This window comes from Drosophila arizonae, chromosome 4 (assembly GCF_054131065.1).
Source record: "Drosophila arizonae isolate 15081-1271.41 chromosome 4, UAZ_ARI_1.0, whole genome shotgun sequence".
NCBI lineage: Eukaryota > Metazoa > Arthropoda > Insecta > Diptera > Drosophilidae > Drosophila > Drosophila arizonae.
This window is the reverse complement of record NC_142924.1, coordinates 25645306-25672026: the sequence shown is the minus strand read 5'-3', so window position 1 is coordinate 25672026 and position 26721 is coordinate 25645306. Positions and strand designations below refer to the sequence as shown.

At 35.5% G+C, this 26721-nt stretch overlaps 6 protein-coding genes across 7 annotated transcripts in view; 5 read left to right on the top strand and 1 right to left on the bottom strand.

Annotated features, from left to right (window-relative positions):
* Positions 1-17581, bottom strand: part of LOC108612446 (uncharacterized) — a 39832-nt gene extending 22251 nt beyond the window's left edge. The window contains exon 1 of the mRNA XM_089469185.1: positions 17386-17581. The gene's annotated coding sequence lies outside the window, so the exon portion shown is untranslated. The remainder of the gene's footprint in view (positions 1-17385) is intronic.
* Tom (Twin of m4) lies at positions 174-1065 on the top strand. Its single transcript, XM_018005686.2, has one exon. The coding sequence runs from the start codon at positions 244-246 to the stop codon at positions 736-738; it is 495 nt and encodes a 164-aa protein (XP_017861175.1). The 5' UTR covers positions 174-243; the 3' UTR covers positions 739-1065.
* Positions 8624-10156, top strand: Ocho (ocho). The gene has a single exon (XM_018007873.2). It carries the CDS (start codon positions 8690-8692, stop codon positions 9176-9178), a length of 489 nt encoding a protein of 162 aa, XP_017863362.1. The 5' UTR covers positions 8624-8689; the 3' UTR covers positions 9179-10156.
* Positions 11160-14400, top strand: LOC108612445 (uncharacterized). The gene is made up of 2 exons (XM_089469172.1): positions 11160-11245; positions 11321-14400. Exons 1-2 carry the CDS (start codon positions 11243-11245, stop codon positions 13640-13642), a joined length of 2325 nt encoding a protein of 774 aa, XP_089325298.1. The 5' UTR covers positions 11160-11242; the 3' UTR covers positions 13643-14400.
* Positions 15647-17331, top strand: LOC108614005 (angio-associated migratory cell protein). Its single transcript, XM_018007869.2, has 3 exons — positions 15647-16644; positions 16720-16927; positions 16982-17331. The coding sequence occupies exons 1-3, from the start codon at positions 15774-15776 to the stop codon at positions 17193-17195; spliced, it is 1293 nt and encodes a 430-aa protein (XP_017863358.1). The 5' UTR covers positions 15647-15773; the 3' UTR covers positions 17196-17331.
* Positions 17582-17725: 144 nt separating the features above from the next.
* On the top strand, positions 17726-26658 carry mnd (L-type amino acid transporter minidiscs). Of its 2 annotated transcripts, none has more exons than XM_018007868.2 (5): positions 17726-17865; positions 21759-22994; positions 24920-25138; positions 25198-25793; positions 25855-26658. In XM_018007868.2, the coding sequence occupies exons 2-5, from the start codon at positions 22673-22675 to the stop codon at positions 26239-26241; spliced, it is 1524 nt and encodes a 507-aa protein (XP_017863357.1). In that variant the 5' UTR covers positions 17726-17865; positions 21759-22672; the 3' UTR covers positions 26242-26658. The 2 variants fall into 2 exon arrangements, with proteins under 2 accessions (XP_017863357.1, XP_089325307.1); XM_089469181.1 differs by having other exon boundaries at positions 17798-17930.
* Positions 26659-26721: the final 63 nt, after the last annotated feature.

Sequence of the window (26721 nt, the reverse complement as noted above, 5' to 3'; positions counted from 1 at the left end):
TATCCACTTTCAAAAATCTGGAATATCAGTCTCTCCCTTTCTTTCACTCGGGTGCTCAGTCGATGCACAAACAACCACCTGCCTCAAGGAAGCATTTTCATTGGCTGCTTGAGCAGAGAGCGTTGCAAGAGCACAGAGGCTCAGCTGAGCACGGATCGTATAAAAGCAGAGCCTCCACTATCTCAAGCAGCAGAACAGTACAGACCATCAACGTGACAACAACCTCAATTCAGTTCGCTCTCAATGTCTTTCATCACACGGGAATACAAGTTCGAAACGAGCATCATGATGCAAAAAAAATCAGATCAGCATACAATGGCAATGCTTAGCCTGAAGAAACTTGTCAAACCACTGCTGCGGCTAATGAAGAAGAAGCAGTTAATTCGCAAGACCCTGGCCGAGGTGCAGTCGCAGAACGAGATAAACTCATCGTTGGAGGACATGCGCAAAGATTCAGTGGCCAGCTGTGAGAACACGGCAAACGAGCTGCTCGAACAGAGACTCTACAACGATCTGCGCGAATGTCCCAGCAACGCGGCTATTATCGTCCAACAAGATCAAAAACACTGCATTGTTCCCGTGCATCCTGATCAGACCTTCATCCCGGTTCACTTTGCCCGTACGAGCAGTGGAACATTTTTCTGGACTTCTCTAGATGGGACGTGCCAGCAGCAGCAGCAGCAACATCAACAGGAGTACCAGATGCGAACCAAGTACGATCGCTGGGTTCAGGCTTGAATCTAGTTCGATTAGACAACAACGATGACGTCAGCTTTAAAGCTAAGTCCCAGGGTGATGCTGGACTTGGTATGATCGCAATTTTGAGGTGATATTAGCATAGGCATACTCCCCATTTATTTCATAAAGGAACCAATATTCTACCAATCAGAATACTTGTAAATTATTGTGATTTTTTAGCTTTCATTCATAGCTATAAGAAAATCATTGTCTTCCATGTTTGTTTGTTAGGTTACTTAAATATAGGCTAAGAATCATCAATCATTGTCTTCCATGTAAAATAGGTATTAGTATTAAGCCAATAAATAAACTAACTAAAAAATTAAATCTGTATTCTTATTGATACATACATTTTTGATTTGACTTTCAAACTGATTATTTATCATAAGAAATTGATAACAAAAAGTAAGTACTATTTCTATCCCAATTGGCACTGTATGTAAATACGATTAAGTAGCTCCTACCTTAGGTCGCTGAGTATATATGTATATATGTATGTATGTACAAACATATATGACTCATAACTAAATGCGGTGGAAGTATGAACTGATTCGCCACATCTAAAATACTCGTAAATAGACTGAAAACTAATCAGATTGCAATCGACACGGACATTCTCATATTGGATTCGTAGTCGTTTCTTCTGAAATACACATAAATAGATTGAAAGCTATGGTAATGGTAATGGTTTTGTTAAAAGTATGTAACAGGCAGAAGGAGGCCAGACCCCACAAAGCATATATATTCTTGATCAGGGCGACGAGCTGAGTCGATTTAGCCCTGTCCGTCCGTCCGCATGTATCTCAGAAGATATCCAGTTTTCTGCAAAAATCGCTAGCTAGTCTCGATGTTTTGTTATCGAGTCTCCAAATTTTAAATGTAGACTATTGTTGTAATTTACGCTTATATCCACACTCTCATCTCTATATTTTTAAAAGGCGTATTTCAAATACTAGACACTTGTGCTTTGCCACATAAACGATCTGATTATGATTCATGAGCATAGTTCATCAACAAAAAAAGTTATTAATCAATTAAGCTTCCATAGTAAGCCCACACTGCAGTGTGTCAACCAAAAGCGAAAAAGAGGAAGATGATACTGAAGACACCTATGAAAAGAAATATGGAATGAATTGTATTGAGTTGGAATAAGAAACTTATAACTAAAATAATATTCACGGTAAAAGCTTGCCTGGGACTAGAATTTTCGGATGGACGCTATAAGTGAAAGGGGTAATTGTATGTACATCTCTCGTAATTGTATGTATATCTCTTCAGGGACAATTAATGTCAAATATTCGGGCTTTTTACCCATAGTGCACTGTAGCCAATGTGTGTTTATTCTTGCATCCCTATGTTTTTCTGTGTGTGTGTTTCTTGTGTGAGCAGAAGGACGGGAAGAATTATTGTGAAATATTAACTCTTCGAAGGGTTCAGGCGATTTCGTAGTCGAGTACTCTCGACTAGAGCTTTCTGATTTGTTTCTAGTTAAGGTTGCAGCGTAAAGCATAGATGTTATGGCTTTTATGTTGTTTCTATAATGAAATGAAATTAAAATATTGATATGTATTAATGTGGTGTGACATTAATTGTTAATTGGATGTAGAATGGCTCTAATAGGGCGCTCTTGTTATTTTAGAAAATCGCAAATCAAATGACTTTAGCATTCCTAACACGCAAAACATACTCTAATTTTATATGAATATATTTTGTGATTACAGAATTTTAATCTGCACATAAGTACGTATAAACGTATGGATAAATGCAAAGATCTATTCAGCTATGACTCTTGATCAATAATAAATTTATATTCACTTTAATTATAAAACTTGAATATAAAACTCAGATTAAAAGTCACCAACCCATAAAAAACTTTAATCTGAATTAATTGTCATTAAACTCAATAAAACATCCGAAATGACTTATTTCAACAAATTTTTAAACAAACCATTTACGATTCAAATAATCAGTTCTAACGGCATAATCCATGGACAATGCATTAATTCAAATAAATTGTAATTATTGAATAAATGCATGCCACATATCTTTCGACAACATGTGCTTGACGAGGGCTCTCGACTTTAGTGACGCTGTCATTCGAGCCATGATAAATGAATAGTTGATAAGGGCACACAAATAATGTACTGAGCGAACCATAACAAGTAAGAACGTTGCAGTCGGGCGTTACCGACTGCGGAATGCTCATTCACAGCAATTTAGCTAAGTCTCGTTCTAATACTCTAGAAAATGCACCTCATTTTTGGTCAGTTCTTAGAACAAGATAACGGTACCCTATCTGCTAAATTTTATTGCTTACGCTAAAAAAAAATGTGAAAATTACAGGGTATTTTTCGATATGCCATGAGTCGTCGAGGAGGTTACTAGTAACATAACTATCTAAATTTGATGCTTTTAGCTATTATACTTAAGGAGATATAAACCTTTGCGGTTTGCCACGTCCCCTGTGGGCGGAAATATATCCGACAAAGCGTTATGGTTTTGGATGGCCAGCCCGACTATATATACAAAATTTGAGGTCTCTGGCGTCAATAGTGTCTAAAATAAAGCAGAATTTAAAAAATCACTATATCTTCAGGTCCGATTTGCCACGCCCTTAATGGGCGTAGATATATCCGCCATAGCTCGACAGAAAGACGGACATTGCACAAAATTAATATACTAATTCACTTTCGTGAATGAGTATAAAAACAACAAAGCGAAAAGCAATACAAATATTCAACAGAAATGGGGAGATCCAAGAAGACGAGCGAGCCGGACACACGTGCATAGAAAAATGCAACGACTACCTGCAGGCAGTCCCTTCTAAGGGAATGAAATGTGTGCACATGAATGTATGTATGTATATATACTACTAGCTGGCCCGGCAAACGTTGCATTGCCCTCTATATTATTTCTAGGTAAAAAATTGTTGAAAGCTATGTTGTTCAGGTTGGGATACACTCTGATTAATTTATTAATCGGATTTTCATTCAAGCGCCTTGTAAAGGACATTCTTCGTTTTTTGGTCAGGTGCAAGAACAAATAATGCGGATGGTTTGCCAACACGTGAGCTTGCCACGTTCAATTGACCATGAGAAAAACACACATTTTCTAGATTGAGGCCACAAATAGTCAAAGATTGGCCCTGTGACTTGTTGATCGTCATGGCGAAGGCAAGACGAAGCGAGAATTCAAATAAATTCAAAGGGCATATCTTTTGAGATCATCGGAATCCTAGGAATAAGAACTTCCTCATCTTTAAATTTTCCTTTGAGTATCAACGCGTGAATCACATTGCTCATCAGTTTTCTTATCACCAAACGCGTTCCATTGCACAGTTTTGGTTGGTTTAAATTTCTAAGCATGCAAATCATCGAGAATTGCTCTTTTCATAGCTGTGTTCATTTCTTGACGCCGGTCAAGTTGTTCTTCCATATTGCCCATGAAGTATATTTGCAAGAATTTTTGCTGTGCATCTTCAATAGGTTGCAATGATCCAATGCGATGGCAAATCTGGCCTTGAATCTTTAAATTCAAAGCCATAGTTATAGTTAGATTTACAAACACTTTTTACATAAATCTAACAAACTACATTATTCCAAAATTTTTTTTTTTTTTTTTATTTTTTTTATTTTGACAGTCATAGAAAATAACATTTTTAACGTAAATTACCTTAAATGTCGGATTATATCCGTTACCAATAATTTCCGCCCCAAATGAAGTCATTTGAAAACAGGCATTGTATTTTTGAGTGCTCGTTAGAAAATGTCGTGATTCTAGTGTTTCGCCGCAAAGCAGGGAACGCAATGCTCTGGTGGCGAGACCACTAATGGCAATGTCACTTTACCACTAAGGCAGCACAAACCGGGCGTTTCACCAGCAAACTTCAATGCGCCACAATGCTGGCAAACAACGTCCATTGGACCAATGCAAACTAAACGATTCAAGCTGTAATCAATGGTGCAATCATATCGAAACGCTGCTCGATTCAAATCAATCCTTGAACCATTTCTTATTGCCATTTCACTATTCGCTATTCCGTTGCCTAATTGCATTATGGGTCCGCCGGGAAAGATTAGATCTTCTAGGACGCGGCATTTTTATTAATAGTAATACTGCCCTCGCACAAAACCATATAAAACAATCGAGAAATATAAATATAAATAATTTACACAAATTTATGTTTGAGACAAACAAATACCTGAACTTTCGAGATATTTAGCTTTTTTTAATTTTTTCAGATTTTTGATTTGAAATATTTATAAAGTTTAAAAGTCCAAAAATATAAAAAGCCAAAAATACACTTTTTAATAATTAACTTTTTTTTTTTTTTTAATTTCGAATTTTGAATTTTTTAATTATTTTTTGAACAGTCAGGTTTTAATCTATTGATTTTTTTTTGAATTATTGCCATTTCACGGGCTGCCTCTCTTTGAGAAGCACGAATTAAGGCCCTTCTTTGCTGGGTACTAACGCGGAGCCTTTCTCGGGCGATTTCTCGCTCTTCGTCAGATAATTGACTCGCGCTATTCCGTTGCCTAATTGCATTATGGGTCCGCCGGGAAAGATTAGATCTTCTAGGACGCGGCATTTTTATTAATAGTAATACTGCCCTCGCACAAAACCATATAAATCAATCGAGAAATATAAATATAAATAATTTACACAAATTTATGTTTGAGACAAACAAATACCTGAACTTTCGAGATATTTAGCTTTTGCAAAAGTCCAAAAATATAAAAAGCCAAAAATACACTTTTTAATAATTAACTTTTTTTTTAAATTTCGAATTTTTAATTTTTTATTTATTTTTGATTAGTCAGGTTTTAATCTTTTGATTTTTTTTTTTCATTTTTTCAGATTTTTGATTTGAAATATTTAGAATGTTTAAAAGTCCAAAAATATAAAAAGCCAAAAATACACTTTTTAATAATTAACTTTTTTTTTTTTTTTTTTTTTAATTTCGAATTTTAAATTTTTTATTTATTTTTTGAACAGTCAGGTTTTAATCTTTTGATTTTTTTTTTTTTTGAATTTTTGCAGATTTTTGATTTGAAATATTTTTCTTTTTGATTAGGAAAAAAATTTTTTTTTTGTTGAATAGCCTTTTTTTTTTTTTTTTGTTGAATAGTCTGGCCTGCTCGAGGCTGTGCCGTAGACTGACTGACTACATTTGTTTATTTACTTCTATACTATTGTCAAAACTGTCACTGTTACCAAGCCTACTGGGTATAAAAAAAATTTGAACATTTGGGGAAAAAACCGCGTTTTTCAAGTATTCGGCAAATTTTTTCAGTATTTTTAAGACCCTATACTAAACTCGTTGCGGAGACAAATCCAACAAATCAAAAACCATGAAAATTGGTCCAGCAGATCTCGAGTTATAAGTGCTTGGACACTTTTACACAACTCTCTTTTATATATATAGATGTATGTGTGTATATTCATTGCTAATTCGTCTATTGCCAAGGGTTGATTCCTTAACATTCAAACCAATTTACAATTTGATACGTGCAGTCAGTTGTGAAATTAACTGTAATACCTTACATTATATTATATTGTGACTGAGAAGCCCAATGTGGTTAAGCAATAACTATCTAAAAACTGATCCGATTTTCTAGTCCCCCATCACGCCGTGGACATATAATTTTTTTGGAATATATAGGGTATACTATTGATATTGGAGCACCACTAATTGATTTAAATTTCATAGCCCTCAAATGTTAAAAGATGTTGATTGTTTGTTTGCTACGCCCTCTAAATGTACAGCATAATATTTATATTTATCTTGGATTGTCAACATAAGTATGTATTAAATGATAATATATATCATCTGAAAAAATCGAGAGTACATATTTCTTGTACATATTCCCTATGGCTTCAGTCGGATGGGCATTGCTATACGTATACAATATTTATCTGACTACAAGTTTAAAACATTGACGGTGATGCTGTGAAAGGCTGGCTTTAAGTTATATGATTGTAAGAATTTCAAGAGTTTAAATGATTCGCTTTATAATATGCAAATACATTTAGGTATATGTTTTCATTTTTTACCTGCATACGCTATTAAACCTCAGCAAGGGCCGCCAAAAAATTTATCAGAATAACAAATAACAGAGCCGAAACCTTTTCTTGGCTACCTGTTCCTTCGCCCTTGAGCTGAAAACCAGTTCTCGATCCAAACATGTTACTGCCAGTGCATTGTCAACGGTTGTTTTGCTTTCTTTGATAATTCTAAAGCAGTGCGAGAACATTCTCATATTTCATTGAAACAGGTAGGGACTACAGATAAGAAACGAGCCTAACCCTACCTACCATTCAAGTCGAGATCGTCTTATATGACTTGCATGATCCGTATTTTTTATACCCTGAACCCAAAATGAGAAATCAGGGTATAATGGTTTTGTTCAAATGTATGTAACAGGCAAAAGGAGGCGTGTCAGACCCCATAAAGTATATATGTTCTTGATCAGAACGACAGGTTGAGTCGATTTAACGATATTACGCGCAGTTAGATAACTACTCCTGTATGTGTTATCGATTAAAAACCTTTTCGAAAACTAGTTAAAAAATTACATCTCCTAATCTTCTCAGCTGAGTCGTCAAATGTTAAATATAGGTTTTTATGCATTTCAGATAAGTTTATTATGTAAATAAATTTAGTTTAATTAATAATTTCTTATTCGTTATTCATTGTTTAATAACTTTACACGCATAAAAAGATATGATGTCTACACAATAATACAAAGTGCATCACTCGAGCTATACAGCTTTGAAGCCTAATTAGTCCACTTAATACGGTTACTATAAAGTAGGGCAGAAAAAGTAGGATCGAACCTAGCCGTAGAATCTGGCAATAGTCATTTCAGTATAACAGATCTAATGGTTTGTTCTGATTTTCAAAAACCCTTGCGGACGTATAGGAAATATCGTAGTACATAATAAGAATTTATAAACAAACCTATTATATATGTAGTATATATCCCAAATTTATTTTAGTGCATAGAGTAGTCATGTTTTAGGCTCATTAACATTGATATATAGAGCTACGAATTTGTAAATTTCAACGCATCTATTAAATTTGTAATAATATAAATAAACATGAAATTCAACAAATTCTAAAGATACAGTCGGGAGACCCCGACCAACCGGTGTATTTCCATGGCTTATACCTATTCACATATATGTATTCAACACAAATATAATGTAACATATGTACACATATACATATATCTGCATATGTATATAGCAGAGAATAAATTTGGTAAAAATACCAACACTTTCAAATTTTTATTATAATTGCACTATCATATAATACAATACAATATATGATAAATAAATAATATTAAGTTCGATAATGTTTTTTAATTTGATCTGAGCATGTTGCGTTCACACTTACGATCAAGTGGAAAGGCAGCAGAACGGGTAACCTAATCAATTCACCTCGTGATCCTGAAAAAGAATCTATGTATGTATACTTTTAGAATCTATGACGCGCTCTGCCCGTTAAGTTTTCAGAATACATAAAGAGATCAGTAAATCAGGTCAAAAGAGCCTACGAATCTAGGTAATTGATACAGTTTAATTAACAATAAATTTGTGACAATAGAATTTGAAAATGGTTAGGATATCTAGCTCTCACGCCGAAAGTGACAGGATAATGACCTTGAGACACACGCATGAGGAAAGAATTTCCCACGCTTTTAGTCCTTTTCAGGACTCTAACCTGCGAGCGCTGGGTATTTCAAAACACTGCCCAAACGTGAGAATCTTCTGATCCACCACCTGGCGGCCATCAGCATCTGTGATTGGCTGAGATGCAGCCGAACCGCTTTGAGACGCTCATAGAGAGCAAGAGTATAAATAGGGTAGGCACGTTAGAGAAAGCATCATAAACAGTTTGACTCCCGCACCGGCAACACTCACAACATTTACTCAAGACAACGCAATGTCGAAGATGTCAGCTATAAATAAACAACAACTCAACTTCAACAACTATAAGAAAAAGATTATGGTTTATTCCCACAAATCGAAAGTCTCGCCTACACGCCGACTCACGAATATAGTGAAGCCGTTGATCCGACATTTCTTCAAGATAAAGGCAAAGCAGCCAAAGCGAAGCTCCTATATCGCATCAGTGGAAAAGGAGGCAGAGTTCGACTGGCTAAACAACGACATGGATAATATGTCAAACGAGCATCTAGAGAACCGACTTATTGATGAGATCAGGCAGTGTGCCAAGGAGGACGCCATAATCGTATACGACGAAAACGGATCCGGCGAACTTCACACATTCGATCAAGAGGACTACTATGTGCCCGTGCACTTCGCACGGACCAATGGCGGTACATTCTTCTGGACTTCATTTCAACCCAGCCACCAAGTGAAGCCCTATGACATTGAGTGGAACTTTCACGATCGTTGGGCACAGGCGTGAAGGACACGAATGAGATGCATCTGGGTTCTAGCATTTTCAAGTCTGGGTACGACTTAGTAGGTTGGAAAATCAAGACTTCGCCTGTCTTCGGGACCAAATTGTTGGGCTCTTTGATCTTGGACACATCAGGATCTTATCCGGAGTAGACAGACATATCCCTATGGATACTCGAATTGCTTTGCATTTTAGATTGGACTTAAAATGTTTAAAGCGTCATCAAAATTCATTCACTATGGCACGACATATACAATTTGTACTTTTGCCAGCATTAAAGTATATATATTGCATAGGACTGTACCGTGGACGAGGATTGTAAAGTTGAAAAAATAAAGAAACGAAGCAATATAAATAAAATATAACATTTGAAAGAAAAGACCAAATCGTATTTATTATTCCATAGTTGTTTTTTTAGGCATTAATTTACAGTAGTACATCATCTTCATCAAATATCTCGTTGCCACTGTTGATTTGCTGCTGAAATTCCTTAATGTGTATGTAAACCAATAGTCATAAAACAGATTTAGGGACTTTACATTAAAATCTTTAAAAAATTGTAATGCATTTGGGTCTCCTTTACTATTTGAGTATATGTATATATGAAGCAAAAGTATACTGATTACAAGATGTTTCAAACAAAATAACAATTTAAAATGTCAATAGATTTATTTTTGTAACACTAAAAGCCGAACTACGTAAAATTGCATGGAAGACTTAAACGATGTTGCTGTTTCTTTTGACTATAGTAAATTGATTTAAAAAAGTCGACATATAAGCTATATACTATTTCTGAACTTATTTGTAAAATGTAATTATATTATATTATAGTTTAAATACTAATTACATCATAGCTCTATGTTTATACATACACACTGACCACTGTGTTGCTTAAACTATATTGCACTCTTCGCATCCACGTTCCGGTTATTCTGCTTGAGTTAACAGCGAACTACATATAATATATGTATATAAAGCTGTGCACCCACCCAAAAACTGTGTCCTTGAGTATGCGCGCCGAGCGCCTTAAAGCTCCATCCCATCACGCTAAGCCTTGAAGACATGTTGCCATTGTCGGTTGTCGCTGAATACTGATTTGTTGGGCAGAAATACGTCGGCCTTATATAGAAGCCTCGGTGTAGGAACTCTCCCCCGAAGAACAACACATACATTGAGATAGGCAGTATTCAAAACAAATCGTATATAAATGGACCTATCGTGTATGTGCTGAACGGGTTCTGTTATCAAAAAACATGTATGCACATAGACGAACAGAAGAATGCACCCATATAAGCTGTTTCTCTGTGTCTGCTTATACACACAAACGCACCCACATATACATACTTATGCACGCATACATTCATATGCTCATTCATGCAGTTGTATTGGTCTTATCATTAAATTGTTGATTTTTATGTATATACTGACTTCCCCTTGACATCCAATATACCGATTGAAAATGAAAATTCGGGCTATATTGGCTCTTTGAAAATGTATGCCAAGCACTACAAAATGCATAAGTATATTCTTAATACTTGATATATTTACATCATATGAAGTTCATTACAAATAATAAAGTATTATAACATATATGGATGTATACCATAATATAATAATACAACGATTTCTTTGTCATATTGCATATGTAGAAAGTAGTAGTATTAAATGATATAAATGAAGACACTTGATCAGCCAGAGAAACATGCTCGGAGACAAACATACATATTGATTGTGGATATGTTAGCTCAAATTTTAATTTTGTTGCAAATTAGTCTAATCGTCAGCTTATATGTATGTATATATGTACATGTATGTATGAGAGAAGTGACAGCAGATTAAAGATCGGTCGATCCTTAGGGTATCTCCTATATACATAAAGACTCCTTAATAGAACCGTCTGTACTTTATGGCAAAAGTATAATTTTTACGCTCTGATTACTTCTGCTTTTTATTAGTAATCAATTATATAAAAAAACGATATGTTATAAGTGAATAATGAAACTACATTCAGTATTCAGTACAGAGACGAAAGTTGTAGTTGCATTCAGAATAATAAGTTGAAAACCGAATATGGTAACTGGGACTAGGCTTTGTCAAATACGTATCAATATTATTCCTATAATTCGATTTTCAACTATCTTATTGCAGGCAAATGCATATCAAATGCTCTTAATCATTTCAGCTTTTCATTACAACAAACTGTTTGTAAATGTAATGGAAACAATATTAGAAATGAATGTGGAGGAAATGAAAAAATATGAATATTGCGTTAAAGTAGTTGTTATTTGCTATACTTCACACGATAGTCCTACTGATAGTGACGACGACGATAAGAACTATGATTACTATATAAAGAAAAACGGTTGCATTAAAGAAGGCCTATCTGAAGAAGACAACACTACATATTGGAAACATGCTCATCAATGGCAACATGAAGTTGAGGATATACTGTTGGATCTGAATATACTTACAATTTCCGAACTATATGATAATGGAAATTGTATAAAAATCGATTTAAGCTTATATTTCCACATACCTAAAGTAGTTGTATGCGATCGGAGGAAAATGTATGGGGAAACGTTTATTCCTATCATAACAGCTACAGCAACAACAACAACAACAACAACAACAACTACCACTACTATTTCAACAACCACAAAAACAACTACAACGACGACAACAACAACAACCACGGAGCCAACAACAACAGAAATCATTGAGCATGGACCGCAATGTAACGAGAGTGATCAAAAGGGAAAATGGATCAAGGAACAGACGGAGTTAGGTCGTAGATTGCCTACACTGGCCTCCAGACTTCCGAATGTCGTGGCAAAGCTAAATGTATTATTGAAGCGGAATTGTTGTCCATATCCTATTATTCGGGATAGAGTCGAGATAATCAATGACATCGTCGACCTTTTAATACAATTATTCTGCGTTCCGTTTACTGAACGAGCGAAATCTACAGGCTATGCATTACTTGATATTGAGAATTTCATGACAAGACTAGGCGAACTAAACCTACATGCACCTCAAAATAACCGTTTCAATTGCAGTTGCTGCAGTGACTGGCAAGTTGATGTTAAAGGTGTAATCGAAAGATTTAGGAAGACATTAATATCCATAGTTCCAGATTATGTTTCAATCATTTCCATACTTAATTCACTGAGTGGAAACCAAAATATTCTAGTGCAAAATTCAAAAATATCCGAAGAGCATCTCACAGCGATCGCAAAGATAATCGATAATAATATTAATATTAATAAAGGCAAGTGTTGTAATATTACAAATAGAAACGTTTTACTGACCGATAAAATAGAATTAAACGAATTCAATAATATTTCAAGTCAGCAACTGCACGAAACTCTTACGACCTTTGATGTGTCCATAGAAAGCACACAAAATTATATACATAATGGGGAACTTAAAATTAAAGAATTTATTGCGTTTTGTGAAGGCAAGCGATTGGAAAACGAACAGAAAAAAATGCAAATGAATGTCACAAAAAGAAATATAAATCAACTAGAAGGAAAAATTACAAATTTTGCATTTCATGTGCAAAATTCACTCGATGAAGCTTGGAAAGCCGAATTGCAGTTTCATGAATCGATTGACAATGGGCAGCAAAATGTGGAGATCTTCAAGGCACGGATAAAAAGTTTATTAAATGAGGAGCACCAAAGACAAATTGAGGCTCAGGAGAAAAGATCTAAATTTAATTTAATTAAAAAAAACGCTCTCACTGCCTGTTTAAAAAATATAGATGAGTTGAGTTACTTGAGGCCACTGAACCTAGTCCTTAACCAGAGCTCCGTTTCATTCATAAATTGGCAGCAAAAATTAACAATTTCCCAAGAAATCGTAAGTGACAAATCGAAAAAGTTAATAAATAAATTGAATGAAAAATTGAAGGAATGGGAATCGAGTGGGAAATTCCAATACAATTCAAGTGCAAACACCCAATTTACTATCGTAATTGATGCTATGCAAAGTGAATTAACGGAGCAATACAATAATATTATAACTGTTAGCAGATCAGAAGATGCAGAGTCCAAGAAGATTAGCAGCCTTTTGGTCAAAATGGAGGAAATGCTCGCAAAAGAGTGGAGCAATATGGAACAGAATGATGTCCTCGATGCTAAAATCAAAAAATTTACGGAACAAATGTTATACGATTTCGAAAAAAAATTAAATGCATCATCTATGGGAGCGTTTAATGAGCTATATAGTAAGTTGGAATATTTAGAAACAAACTTCAGTGACATCAGAAGTAAAACGATTTTTATGGAAAATGAAATGCTAAAGAAAGTTATAAACATACAGAGTATTTTTCAGAAGCTTAACGAGAAGCTAGTTGTTGCTATCACTGGGGCCAATAAATGTTTGTCGGATTGTGATTGGGGGGATATGCCATCTTTAGATAGCCTAGAGGCACGTATTGAGGCACTAGAAGAAAAATTAAATATTTAATTACTTAAAAGAGTCAAGCGAAAATAAAAAAGCTGCAAAACAAATGGAAAATTTTTCATATGTTTGTAATATTTCATTGATTTTTTTTTTTTTTTTTTTTGTTAAAGTATATTTGACATTTTGTTCTTAATCAAATATCGTTATACAAAGGTGTTGGTTTAACATTATTCATTTAAGGTAACAGGACACGCGAGTCCCTTCATAATCATATATATACTGCGAATTGATTTGTATGAAAGTATCAAAAGTATGAGGGGAAACACGTATATAAAAGGTCCAATTACAAATAACTTAACTTAAGTTAAGAATGCATCTTAAAATTTTAACTAATTTCTACTGAGTATGAAAAATATTGAGTGGGTAAATGGGAACATCTATTTACAATGTTAAAATGAAGCTTATCTACTCTAGCAGATGCTAATTCCACCATAGATTTAATATGCATCTCCGCAGTAGAGTAAATTAATATATTTTTATCATCAAATAGAAATAGTCTCAACCAAGCATACATCGTTTGGGATCACAACGTAAAATGCTTAAGTTCAATGATATACACAAAAATTAAACTTTGCTGATCACGTCATAAAAAATCTAATTCGAACCTTGTATCCATTAATAAATGGATCGCCTAGGCTTAGAAAATAAAATGTACCTATCCAGATAAAATTCTTTGGGTCCCAGAGCGGGCTAATATTGCAAATGTCCACATAAACAAATTTTGTTAAGAAATTTCTTATTTTTTGTTCGTTACACATTTTTAACAAGTAAGAAAACTCTAGTCGAGAGTGCTCGACTAGATACTACCCTGAACCCAACAAATAAAAATGCTCATTTAGTATGGCTGAAATTTCAATTTCGATGTATTTAAAAATATAAATCAAATACCAAACTCATTTAATAAAATATAAAAATATTTTGAAACAATTAAAAAAAATTAACATCAGTTGCATCGATCGGGATTCGAACCACGACTCCTCGATCGAGCGTCATGCTGCTAACACACTAGGCCACCTCACTCCTGCTAGTGGTGCTGGCAAAACTCAAATAGATTCACTGCTGCAGCGCCATCTACCAAAACTAAACGAAACTAACTGCTGATGTGATTCTAAGAATCTGCTAGAATAACCAAACTATTAAAAACGCACATAAAGTATAGTTAAAAATATAAATTAAATAGAAAACGCATTTATGAAAAAATAAAAATATTTTGAAAAAATTAAAAAAAATTAACATCAGTGTTGCACCGATCGCGATTCGAACCGCGACTTCTTGATCGAGCGTCATGCATCTAACACACTAGGCCACCCCACTCCTACTGGTGGCGCTGGCAAAACTCAAATAGATTCACTGCTGTTGCGCCATCTACCAAAACTAAACGAAACTAACAGCTGATGTGATGTATTTGTTGTAGCTGCTGCACGTGCGTTTGTTAATTGGCCAAATATTTGATTATTTTTTATTAATTTTTGACTGAACGGAATTTAATGAAACTTTCAGCATATGATCTACATATTATATTGAATATTTGAGAAATTTAAAAAAAAGAAAAATCATTCACAATTAGCTATAGAGGCATCTGATTTGAACTTGAATGTTTTTACTCGATAAAAACATAACGGGATGATTTATCGAATTTTAAAAGCAAACTCGACGTCCGCGCTGTATATACGGTCATTTTAAAAAAAAATTCAAGTCTCTAGCTCTTATATCTTCGGAAATCGACGCGTTCAAACATACGGACAGACGGACAGACGGACAGACGGACGGACGGACAGACGGACAGACGGACAGACGGACAGACAGACAGACGGACAGGGCCAAATCGACTCAGCTCGTCGCCCTGATCAAGAATATATATACTTTGTGGGGTCTGCCACGCCTCCTTCTGCCTGTTACATACATTTCAACAAAACCATTATACCCTGATTTCCCATTTTCAATGGGTTCAGGGTATAAAAATACCGCCCAGACTCAAGCAAATTTAGGTAATTTTCACTTCGCACAAGTTGGCAGGTCCGATAACAGAAACAGCTGAGCGTGCCAACACGTGCATTAGTGTGCATTACTTGTATTGTATATAGCTTTCTTTATTATTGAAGCGTGTAAAGGACAAGCAAATAAATCTTACAAAATGCGTCAAAATACGCCACCCCATCGTCCCGACTTCGATTACGAAAATGACGAGTTTCTGGAGGAAATCGAACTAGATGGCGATCCACCGGTAGATGATGATGATGATGATGATGAACTGGAAATGGAGGAGGTGACTTTGTCGCAGTTAGAGGCTCGTTTGGGAATGCACAGCGATTCAGACGACGCAATGGATGGCAATGAAGACGAAGAGGAAGAAAATCGCATTGCAGCCATCAGGGATGATGCATTGATTACTTTTAGAAAGCACTCAGCCCCCGTCTTTGGTTGTCATCTGCACCCGCGACTCGATTGGGCTGTGACTGGCAGCGAGGACGATCGTGCCTATGTGTGGGACACCAATAACGGCGAGGTGTTGTTCGAGATAACTGATCATAAGGACACGGTCACTGAAACGCATTTCAGTCACGACGGTTGCTATTTGGCGACTGGCGACATATCAGGCGAGCTGTTTGTATTCAAAGTGAACGAATCACAAGACGATCGCCCCATTCTGTACAAGGTTTGGGAGTACTCCATGTTCGATATGGCCTGGATGTTCTGGCATCGTGCCGCTAACGTGCTCCTAGCCGGCGGCGATAGCGGCGAGGTGTACGTCTGGCGTATACCCAGCGGCGAATGCAAAATTCTGCCTGGACACTCAGCGCGCTGCGAAGCAGGTGATTTAAGTGGCGATGGCAAGAAGCTACTCACTGCCTATACTGATGGCGTAGTCAAGCTGTGGGATCTAAAAACTTGCCAGGTGCTGATGGAGGTCAACAATCAACATCCACTTGGCTTTGGAGAAGTCAGCCATATCGTGGTCGCATGTGAGCAGAACTCGCCATTCTACTTATGTGCTGAGGGCGGCGGTTAGTAGCTCAAGTTCTCAAATCCTTATCCGTACATGGTTACTAAAATCAATACCAAAAACTCTGACTTTCTAGGCAAATTACTCTTCTGCACTAACAATGGACCGGTGAATGTTATACAGTCCGAGCATCTAATAGAATGCATCGCATTTGCGCCTTCGACAGCAGATCTTAAGCTTTTGGCATGTGGCTCGCTGGAGGGGCAAATTTCCATTTGGGACTACTCAAAATACGCCCTTCGCACGGTCTGCGAAAGCCCTGTGCCATTTGATGGAATTCTTCGGTACATTTTTGAGCATATACATATAAACATTTTTAATACAACTAATTATTTCAGACTCAAATGGCTGAATGATTATACTTTGCTGGCGGCCACCGCACAAGGAAAACTGAATGCGTTTGATGCTCGCACTGGCTCGCTTAAATTTACACTGACTGGCCACTTATATCATATATATGAATGCGCTTTTAAATGGGAGGAAAATTGTTTATTGACCGTTTCGGAGGACAATACAGCCAAGGTTTTTAAGCTACCACCTTTGGGTGAATAGATATTAGTTCAAAAGTGTCGACTACAATAAGTAATTATTCAATAAGATTTTTTGTATATACAATAGATATGTATGGCAGTATGCTTTGAGCGCAACAGCAGCAGAATTACAAATGCATTGTATTAATCTCAATGAAGAGCGGCTGGGTGTTTACTTAGTTTTTAGATAAGATTTTAGCACCGTGACGTACCTTTATGGCAAAAATATTTGTGTATCGACTACTATCGTACTATAGATGCACATTTTGACTGCACTTTTCGGGCGAGTTGAGCTCTCCAGTTATGCACATGCGTGCAACAGTTTAGAGAGCGGCTTGCTGTAGAGAAGAGCTGCAGAGTGCACCCACAGATAGCGACGCGAAATGGTAATATATGTTGAAAAGAGCTTATCTGTATTATGTATGTGTGTTTGTCTACAGTTCCTGCTCCACAGAATCACAACAAACGAACATAAATCCACCCGCACAATTGTATACAATTGTCTAACATTTTGTGGATTATTATTTTTTTTATTATTATATTAAAGCTTTTCGTATTTTATTCTCCCAGTGCAGTGTTTCTGTCATTGTGCATCAGACGGCAAAAAAATTGTTTTCAGTTCCATTCGGAATTTCGAACCGTGCGTTACGCTAGTCGAAACGGAGTGGCAAACAAGTTCATGTGTATTATAGGTATGTATATTAACCTATGATACACATGGTGCTCTACCCTCTCCGAACTTTCACTCTTGATAAGGGTAAGGTTAACTAGCCGAACTCTCGTAGAACAAGGACTTAATCACAGTGGACCACATGGCTGCAAATACAAACGGGAAAAATTCTATTAAAATAATTCTGAATACGAAATCCACCATTAAAACAAATGTCTCACAGATAAAATGAGAGATTAATGAAAATTGCATATGGAAGTAATCCATCATATTTTTATATACTTTTTGTTTTTATTTTTGGTTATGAGAGCAGGGCGCAAAACTAAATACATGAATAACAAACAATAAAAGTCGAAACCACAGTTAATCAACGACAAAAACAACCCACAGTATGTGCACCCACACAAACACACACACATGGCAGACTGTTCCTGTGTGACATGCGTGTGTCTCATTGACGACTTTTACAATTAGATTACCAGTCCTCCAGCAACAACAACAACCATCGTCGCCATCTATAACATTATAGTTGGCAATCAAAATCACAGGCACTATGTAAAAGCAGGCGCTACGTTTCGTGCAGCACAGTTCATAGTAGCTGACAAATATATGAAGACGTCTTTAATAATTATTTGTATTTCGTCTTTTTTTTTTGTGTTCTTTCAACATTTGGTTTTTCGAATTGGGCAAGTGTTAATGGCTTTTCTATCCATCACTAAATAAATATTGTATAATAATTAAACATTATCGTAGTAAATAAATAATGAAGTCCGAAATACTGAATATATCCAATTGATTACATAAATGTAAAGCATTTAAATTTTGGAAGTATACATATAATTGTTAACTACTGTATAAGTACACACATGCATATACATAGAATATATGTACATATGTACATACACATAACGTATAACAATCATCACTAAAAGTTCATTGGGATTACGATCAGCGCAAAATTGAATTATCACAGTTGGAAATGTCATATACACGCGCCTAGTGATCCCCACAAGCCGCAATCAGCGATTTAGTTTTGAATACATATAAATGTGAATGTATAATTTATAGAATTGAAGTGTTTTAGTTGATAATGCTCACATATGTTTATATGAATGTATAATATAACACAAATAATTATATGTTTTTTATTACATATATAATCATCACTTACACACAAGTATTAAAACATATATTTGGAATAGTGTGAAATAGAAGCTTGCTTTATACATATTTGTTCAAAAGTTTCGTGTGTTAAGATATAATAATATAAGAATCTGTATATAGATTCTTGTTAATGGTATTTGACAATAATTTAAGAGTTTAGGCTAAGGAAATTGCAGTCTGCGAATTATGGGCGGCTCCAAGTTGAATGATAGAGCTATGTGATAGGAGTAAGGACATTTGGTGCGCGATTCTTGCTGAAATGGTGCGACGGTACACAAAAATTATGGCAAATGATATTAATGACCAAAAAAAGTCAAAATAGCTATGCATTAATTATTAAAAAAATATTAATAAATATATTTGTTGAAATATGACCAGGGTGCAAAACTGTAACATTTGACTTTCTTTACATTTATATTTCTTATAATTATTCCAGCCAACCGAATGATTTCAAATTTTCAGGCAAGACAGCTAAATATCATACTAACAAAATAAAATTAAGATCTTAAACATCCATAGAGTAGAAGCAAAAAATACAGACTCTTGAAGTTGCAACATTTACAGTTTTGCTCGTCACTGTATATCTATAATCACGTTCTACACGTTCTTCTATGCAGCAATCAAATAGTTTGACTTTACAGAAAACTTTAGTAAGAAATTATGTCATTTATTTATTTTAATTTTTCAATTTTTTCATTTTTATGAGATTGCCTGGATATAGTTAAATTTGTAATGTCGAAAATTATGCCTGGACCAACGCTAGATTATCGTATTTTACTTCCCAAAATCTGCTGCATATCGTAACACAAGCCCATAGTTCATTTTAATAAACGTGTTAAGTTTTACTTTATATAATGATGCTACAACCGCAGAGAATAGATTGCTTATCAAAATTTTAGTCAATTAAATAATTCAAAGCAGACGCACTTTCTGAAACCGACTGCGTACTGCTCTTCTGGTCTACTACAATATGACAGGCTTAGACACTGAGCTGAAATGATCCTTAAAAGTGAAAAATTGGTGTTGGTTATTATTACTTTGCCTCAAATCCTATAATTGCTTATTCAGTAAAAGAAACTAAATGCAATATTTATCTGCAAAAATATCAGTATATATTGAACAATATTCAATAATATGTTAGTACCCACCCGGCTAATGACCTGACACGCCTTTAACATGTCTAAAAGTGTCAAATTTCATAAACAGCAAACAATTAGCACAACAAATATTACGATTATGCCTTTATTCTTGCGGAACTTTTGCAGGAGAAATAAACCATTTTCGATATTTCTGCGTTGTTACGGTCTTCTCACTTCGACCAGTTTGTACTAGTTTAGTAAAAGTCGATAAACAAACGTATTTGACACTTTTAGAGTTTTTAAGATATTTAAATTAATGTGAGAACCCGAGCGCACTATTCGATTAGAAGTCGACTAGAAAATACCTTATATACCTTAATGTATAATGTATAATGTATATATAATATTATATACGTGTGTGTATGTACATATATGTGATTGTCTTAGCAATTGTATGGAAAATAATCTCTAAGTGAACTGGAAAACAAAAGACTTGCCCAGCAAATGGGTTTTGACAAGAAGCAATAGTAGTTTATAAAATATTAATGATTGACATTGTATAATATATTAATGATTAATTGTAAAGAATATTAATGATTGACACTTATACGTACATACATAAACCTAACATTACTACATACATACACGTATATATATATATATATATATATATATATATATATATATATATATATATATATATATATAAATATATCTCTATATATATGTATATATATATATATATATATGTGTGTGTGTGTGTGTATGTGTGTATGTGTGTATAAAGATATAACCATGCATACATATGTACGTGTGTGATTTTAATAATAACTTGATATCTCAAGATACATATGCATAATTATAATTTGTATGTATATTTAATAAAATAAAAATGTTTTGATAGATATTACATACATATGTATGTATATAAATATTTAATATGAACATAATTACATATACAAAGCTTTGCGTATATACAACATACGTACGTGCATACGTATGTACATATATGTATGTATGTCCATATTTGCAGTAGTAATCAATGTAAATAATCGAGTGTTAATTTTATAATTACTATCAAATCAAACACAATGCTCTGAGAATAGTTCATGGAAGGAAGAAGATGTTGCTTACATGCTTGTAAATACGTATGTATATGTATATGTATATGTATATATGTATGTACATATGTACGTATTTATGCAGAATATAAAAATATGTACATAAGTGATACACATAAAGAGTGAATATGTCATATACATAGGTATGTATGCTTGTCTGTTTTGTATGCGCTACAAAAAAAAAAACGCCCATGCTGTGTACACGCATACATATCTACATATGTACATATATGTATGTATGTATGTATGTATGTATGTACTACACACTTACAAAGATATCGAGAGGTTAACGTTGCTGAAAATAAATGCTGCAGAAATAAGGTCGATTGTTGCATCATGCTAACGCCGCAATATGCATACATACATACATACATACATATATATTTACATACATAACCAATGCGTATTTGGGCTATGAGAGAAGAACTGTGGGATGGAGTTAAAGAGAGAAATAGCGAGAAAGAAAGTGAGAGGGGAGAGGGAAGTGAGGGGGAGTGAGACGCATGCGAAAGTAATGCCTAGCTCTAACAATCATCTACATATCATTACAGATTCTCAGGTAACGACTCATCTAGGGTAACGGCTCAAGTCTGTTAAGAATAAAGGCCTAAGAGCGAGTACGTGGCGAACAGTGTGGCGACAGAGAGCGAGAGAGAGAGAGAGAAAGAGCGCTAAAGCACAAACACAGCTGTCGCCTTTGCCGCGGTGGCTACCTACTAGTATCAAACGAATGCAAAGCCAAAGCTAACCGCTCAGCGCGCAAAAGCAAAAGCAGCCGCGCAGCGACGCGTCGCGCCTCATCACATAAAAGGGAAGTCTGTATTTATATTCGAAACTTAGTTTGGACTCGGTGCGCATAAAGTGTGGTCGATCGGCAGCGCAGCGCGTGATTTAATTCTTGGATTGTGAAAAGGAATAGAAACCGGAACAGTTTTGAAAATAACACGCAAAACAAACCATGCTGTTGAAAACACTGCGAACTCTTCTCACTAAAACTGTTTAAGAGCGAGTGTCGCTCCACGTGTGCTCTATGATTATTTAGTATGCAGCCAAATGAGCGTGCATGCGTGCACTGACATACGTACACACACTTACACATACACACACGCACAAGCACAAGCAAAAGCAGAAGCACAAGCACATACGAAAGTGCGACAAGCAAAGTAAAGTATAAAGAAAAGTAAAGCATGTGGCCGGCCGCAAAGTAAAACTCGAAATTGTGTTTGAAACAGAACAAGATCCACGCTGGCAGTGCAAGTGCGGAGAGCGCAGGCTGTTAAAGAACTCAAAATACCAAATAGAAAAGAAAAACGATAAAATTAGTGAGCATAAATATACGTACATATGCACAAAACACTTTATTTTCGAGGATCTTTAACAAAGGGACCAATTAGTGGCAAAGCCAAATATTCGAAAACAAAGTAATTTACTAAATATCTTACCTCCTGCATTCGTGTCGAAAAATATGACACGCATTCAAGCTAGCGATACGCTAATACCGCGACAGGTATTCGAGGTGCCAATAGAGGCAGGCAGTGATCAAAAAGCACGTGACCGGAGCAACTCTGCCACAGACACCTCCAGTCAGAGTTCTGGAGTTAAGCTCAAGAAACAAATCGGATTGCTCGATGGCGTCGCAATCATCGTTGGTGTCATTGTGGGCGCCGGCATATTCGTTAGCCCCAAAGGTGTGCTCATGTTCTCCGGCTCGATTGGACAGTCGCTCATCGTGTGGGTGCTCTGTGGAGTTCTCAGCATGGTGGGTGCCCTATGCTACGCCGAATTGGGTAAGTAAATAATTGAGGTAAACACTCGTGATGTCAGCTTTGCCATTTTATATGCTGACGAAGAAACACCTGTAACACCTTTGCCGAAAGTGGCACACGACCTTGTTAATACTTGCTGAATATGCCATGCCAGCTATGCCAGGTGTTACAATTAGGGTCATATCATTTATACTTTAATTAAATTCACATTTTCAATATTTTGTGTCGTCAATATTCTGATTAGAAGATTCACCGTACCCAATCGAAAACTTAACTGATTTTTTAAAATAATCCATTTAGGTCGATATATGTAACAACGTGATATCAGTCTGCAGTAACACGCAAATATTGTTATAATAATATTTTAAAGATATGTTATTATTTCGCTTATAATTTTATCAGTGAAGCAAAAAGAGAAGAATAGGTCAATTTAGAAAAAAATGAGTGCTTGTGAAATTTCCTTTAACAAGACAACAAACGACTTTTTCTTCTTTTGCTCCTCAAATTGTGATTTCTTTTTGTATTCTTTATTTAGTTTTATTTAATTTACTTTTTAAGTCGCACATTTTGAACAACATATAAAACGTGTTCAATGTCATAACCGTGTAAAAATGTAACTTCGATGAACCAAGCACAAATATTAACATAGACCTATTTATTATGTTTCTGCCGAATTCTATAGCAGCCATTTAATTAAAGCACCCATATGCTGCCTCGTAGGTAATTGATAAACACAAGCTGGAGAGTAATTCGATAGAATAGACGACAGAGAACATATAGCATATGTATTATCTATTATATATAAAAGATAAGACCACTACAGTAAATAGATCAACTAAGCTGATGCAAAAGTTGTTCACACTGGAATATTATATATATAGAATAATATTTTAAATATATAACAGTGTTGCTCAATTACCCATCACTGTAATATTCTTGATCTTTGCAATTTAAATTTTGTCTTAATTGCTACGACTTATTTGGCGGACCGTCGAATATGTAGGTTTATCGGAAGGAAATCGATTACTCCTGAGTTTGTCGAAAAAATAAGTTTGCCCTACTATACTAAATATATAATATATAATATATTATATTCAAAATTTCACATCCTAAACAGTGCTACCTAAATAGAAAGAGAAGAAGATAATTAATTGTTCATAATTAATTGTTCATTATTCATTATTCATTTTTTATTATTCGTTAGTCTAAATCGTTATATCCTGATAAAAATTTAATAATAAGAGATTCTTTTAAAATTTAAATACAATATAATAATAGTTCTTACCATTGAAAATGGGAAATGTCAAATAGACAGCAGGCGGACCCCATACATTTTTGTTAGTCCGTTAAACCGTCTATGAGAATGTGTCGATCCCAGACGCGAGCTAGGGGTCCCTACAGGTCTGTAAGACTTTTTAAGTCCGTATATTGAGTTTCTATAAAAAAAATCGATAGCCAATTAACATAAGTTGAAAGTATTAAGAGTATTTAAAGCATATGGGCAATTTTATAGTGTCGAATGTGACATTCGTATGTTAAGTAAAAAAAAAAATGCCAAAACATTTTAAAATACTAAGTACTCAATGTTAAGTCAAATAGATACTGTGTGGCATAGATCTCGTTCAAAATATATGTGTACTATAATAAAAGAGGATAGGTGGAATTTTGCACCATGCGCACGGTTACATTATAAATAAGTGCATTTATTTATCTATTCAATACGATTGTAGGTCAATCTATTAACAAAGACTAAAAAAATTAATTAGTCGTATTTTGCAGTTAATCCTTCGTTAAAGTTTGCATCTGGCTGAGAAATATAAAAGCTTAATTTCAAATTTTTACCTGTACTTTGAAAAATCTAGAGAAGGAACTTTGACTAAATATAAAATTCCAAGAATCAGATTTTCGTTGAGTTTTCATAAAACTAAACTTTTTTATTTTTACAGGTACCATGATACCGAAATCAGGGGGTGACTACGCCTATATTGGCACCGCATTTGGCCCATTGCCTGCGTTTCTGTATCTCTGGGTAGCGCTGCTCATACTGGTTCCCACGGGCAATGCCATCACAGCGCTTACATTCGCTCAATATCTGCTGAAACCATTTTGGCCCTCATGCGAAGCACCCATAGAAGCTGTTCAGCTTTTGGCCGCTGCCATGATCTGTAAGTGGTGATCTATAATAGCATCTTAAAGCACTTTCATCAAATCCGATATTGCACAGGTGTCCTGACTGTCATCAACTGCTACAACGTGAAATGGGTCACACGGGTAACGGACATATTTACGGGTACAAAAGTGGTTGCGCTAATGGTAATTGTGGGTGCCGGCGTGTGGTACTTGGCGGGTGGCAACACGGACTATTGGGATCAACCGTTTAGTGGAGGACACAAAGAGCCCGGATACATAGCGCTGGCCTTCTATAGCGGATTGTTTTCCTACTCGGGCTGGAACTACTTGAACTTCGTGACAGAGGAATTAAAGGATCCGTACCGTAATTTGCCGCGTGCCATTTGCATATCAATGCCGGTTGTCACGATCATTTATATGGTGACAAATGTAGCATACTTTTCGGTGCTTTCGACTGATGAAATACTAACTTCTGATGCCGTAGCCGTAACCTTCGGTGACAAGATGCTGGGCTTCCTGTCGTGGATAATGCCCTTTGCTGTGGCGTGCTCGACGTTTGGATCCTTGAATGGCGCCATCTTTGCATCATCTCGCTTGTTTTTTGTGGGAGCGCGCAATGGCCATCTGCCAGCGGCGATTTCGCTAATAAACATTAATTGCCTAACGCCGGTGCCATCATTAATATTTCTGGTAAGATTCTAGTCTACTAAAATCCCGCAAGACATCATAGCTCATATTTTTCTTCTTACAGTGTCTAATTACGCTGATGTTGCTGTTCATAAAGGACACATATGTGCTCATCAACTACGTTAGCTATGTGGAAGCACTCTTCACGCTCGTCTCTGTGTCTGGCTTACTCTGGTTGCGGTATAAGCAACCCAAGACGGAACGACCCATTCGTGTCAACCTATCACTACCCATCATTTATCTGATTGTCTGCCTGTTCCTGGTCATCGCATCCTGTACACAGTCCCCCACCGAGGTGGGCGTTGGCACTGTGATCATACTTTCCGGCATTCCCGTCTACTATCTAACCATACATAATCCGGTTCAATGGTTGGCCGACACCTCCCAAACCATAAACATGTGGTGCTCCAAATTCTTTATCTGTATGCCAAATCAGGATAAGTTCGACTAAGATTAAATTACTCATTACTAGGGCGAATCAAGTGCCTTCTCTGTAGTAATCAATGATCCATCAATAACTATTATAATAGGTACCTCATAAGCTCGGCAAGCTTCTCCAAATACCATCTTGTCTGCTGTAAATATCTTTATAATTCTCAAAGAAGTCAATTAAGAACCAATTTCGTTAGCTTGTAAATCTAAATATGTTGTATGTGATTATGTATGACTATATATATACATAACTATATATATAAAGCGTTTACGCACAAATTAAAAAAAAAAAATAGAGAAAAGACAAAACCAACAATAGATTAACTTTTTCAGATAATTTAAAAATAAGATTATTATACAAACATAAGTTGAACCAATTTTGTACTTGTGTAAATCGAATCATATTGTATAGAGTTTAATAAAATATATAAATATACACCTTTCTAGCCAAAAACTGTTCGCAGTCAAGCCAAAATCATACAGCTTTTATCTGCATTTA

Bases quoted from the DNA above. Each gene is read 5' to 3' on its own strand.
- Tom (XM_018005686.2), top strand. From the start codon at position 244: ATGTCTTTCATCACACGGGAATACAAGTTCGAAACGAGCATCATGATG.
- Ocho (XM_018007873.2), top strand. From the start codon at position 8,690: ATGTCGAAGATGTCAGCTATAAATAAACAACAACTCAACTTCAACAAC.
- LOC108614005 (XM_018007869.2), top strand. From the start codon at position 15,774: ATGCGTCAAAATACGCCACCCCATCGTCCCGACTTCGATTACGAAAAT. The intron at 16,645-16,719 runs GTTAGTAGCTCA...CTGACTTTCTAG, and splicing joins CTTATGTGCTGAGGGCGGCG to GCAAATTACTCTTCTGCACT. The intron at 16,928-16,981 runs GTACATTTTTGA...TAATTATTTCAG, and splicing joins CCATTTGATGGAATTCTTCG to ACTCAAATGGCTGAATGATT.
- mnd (XM_018007868.2), top strand. From the start codon at position 22,673: ATGACACGCATTCAAGCTAGCGATACGCTAATACCGCGACAGGTATTC. The intron at 22,995-24,919 runs GTAAGTAAATAA...TTATTTTTACAG, and splicing joins CCTATGCTACGCCGAATTGG to GTACCATGATACCGAAATCA. The intron at 25,139-25,197 runs GTAAGTGGTGAT...GATATTGCACAG, and splicing joins TTTGGCCGCTGCCATGATCT to GTGTCCTGACTGTCATCAAC.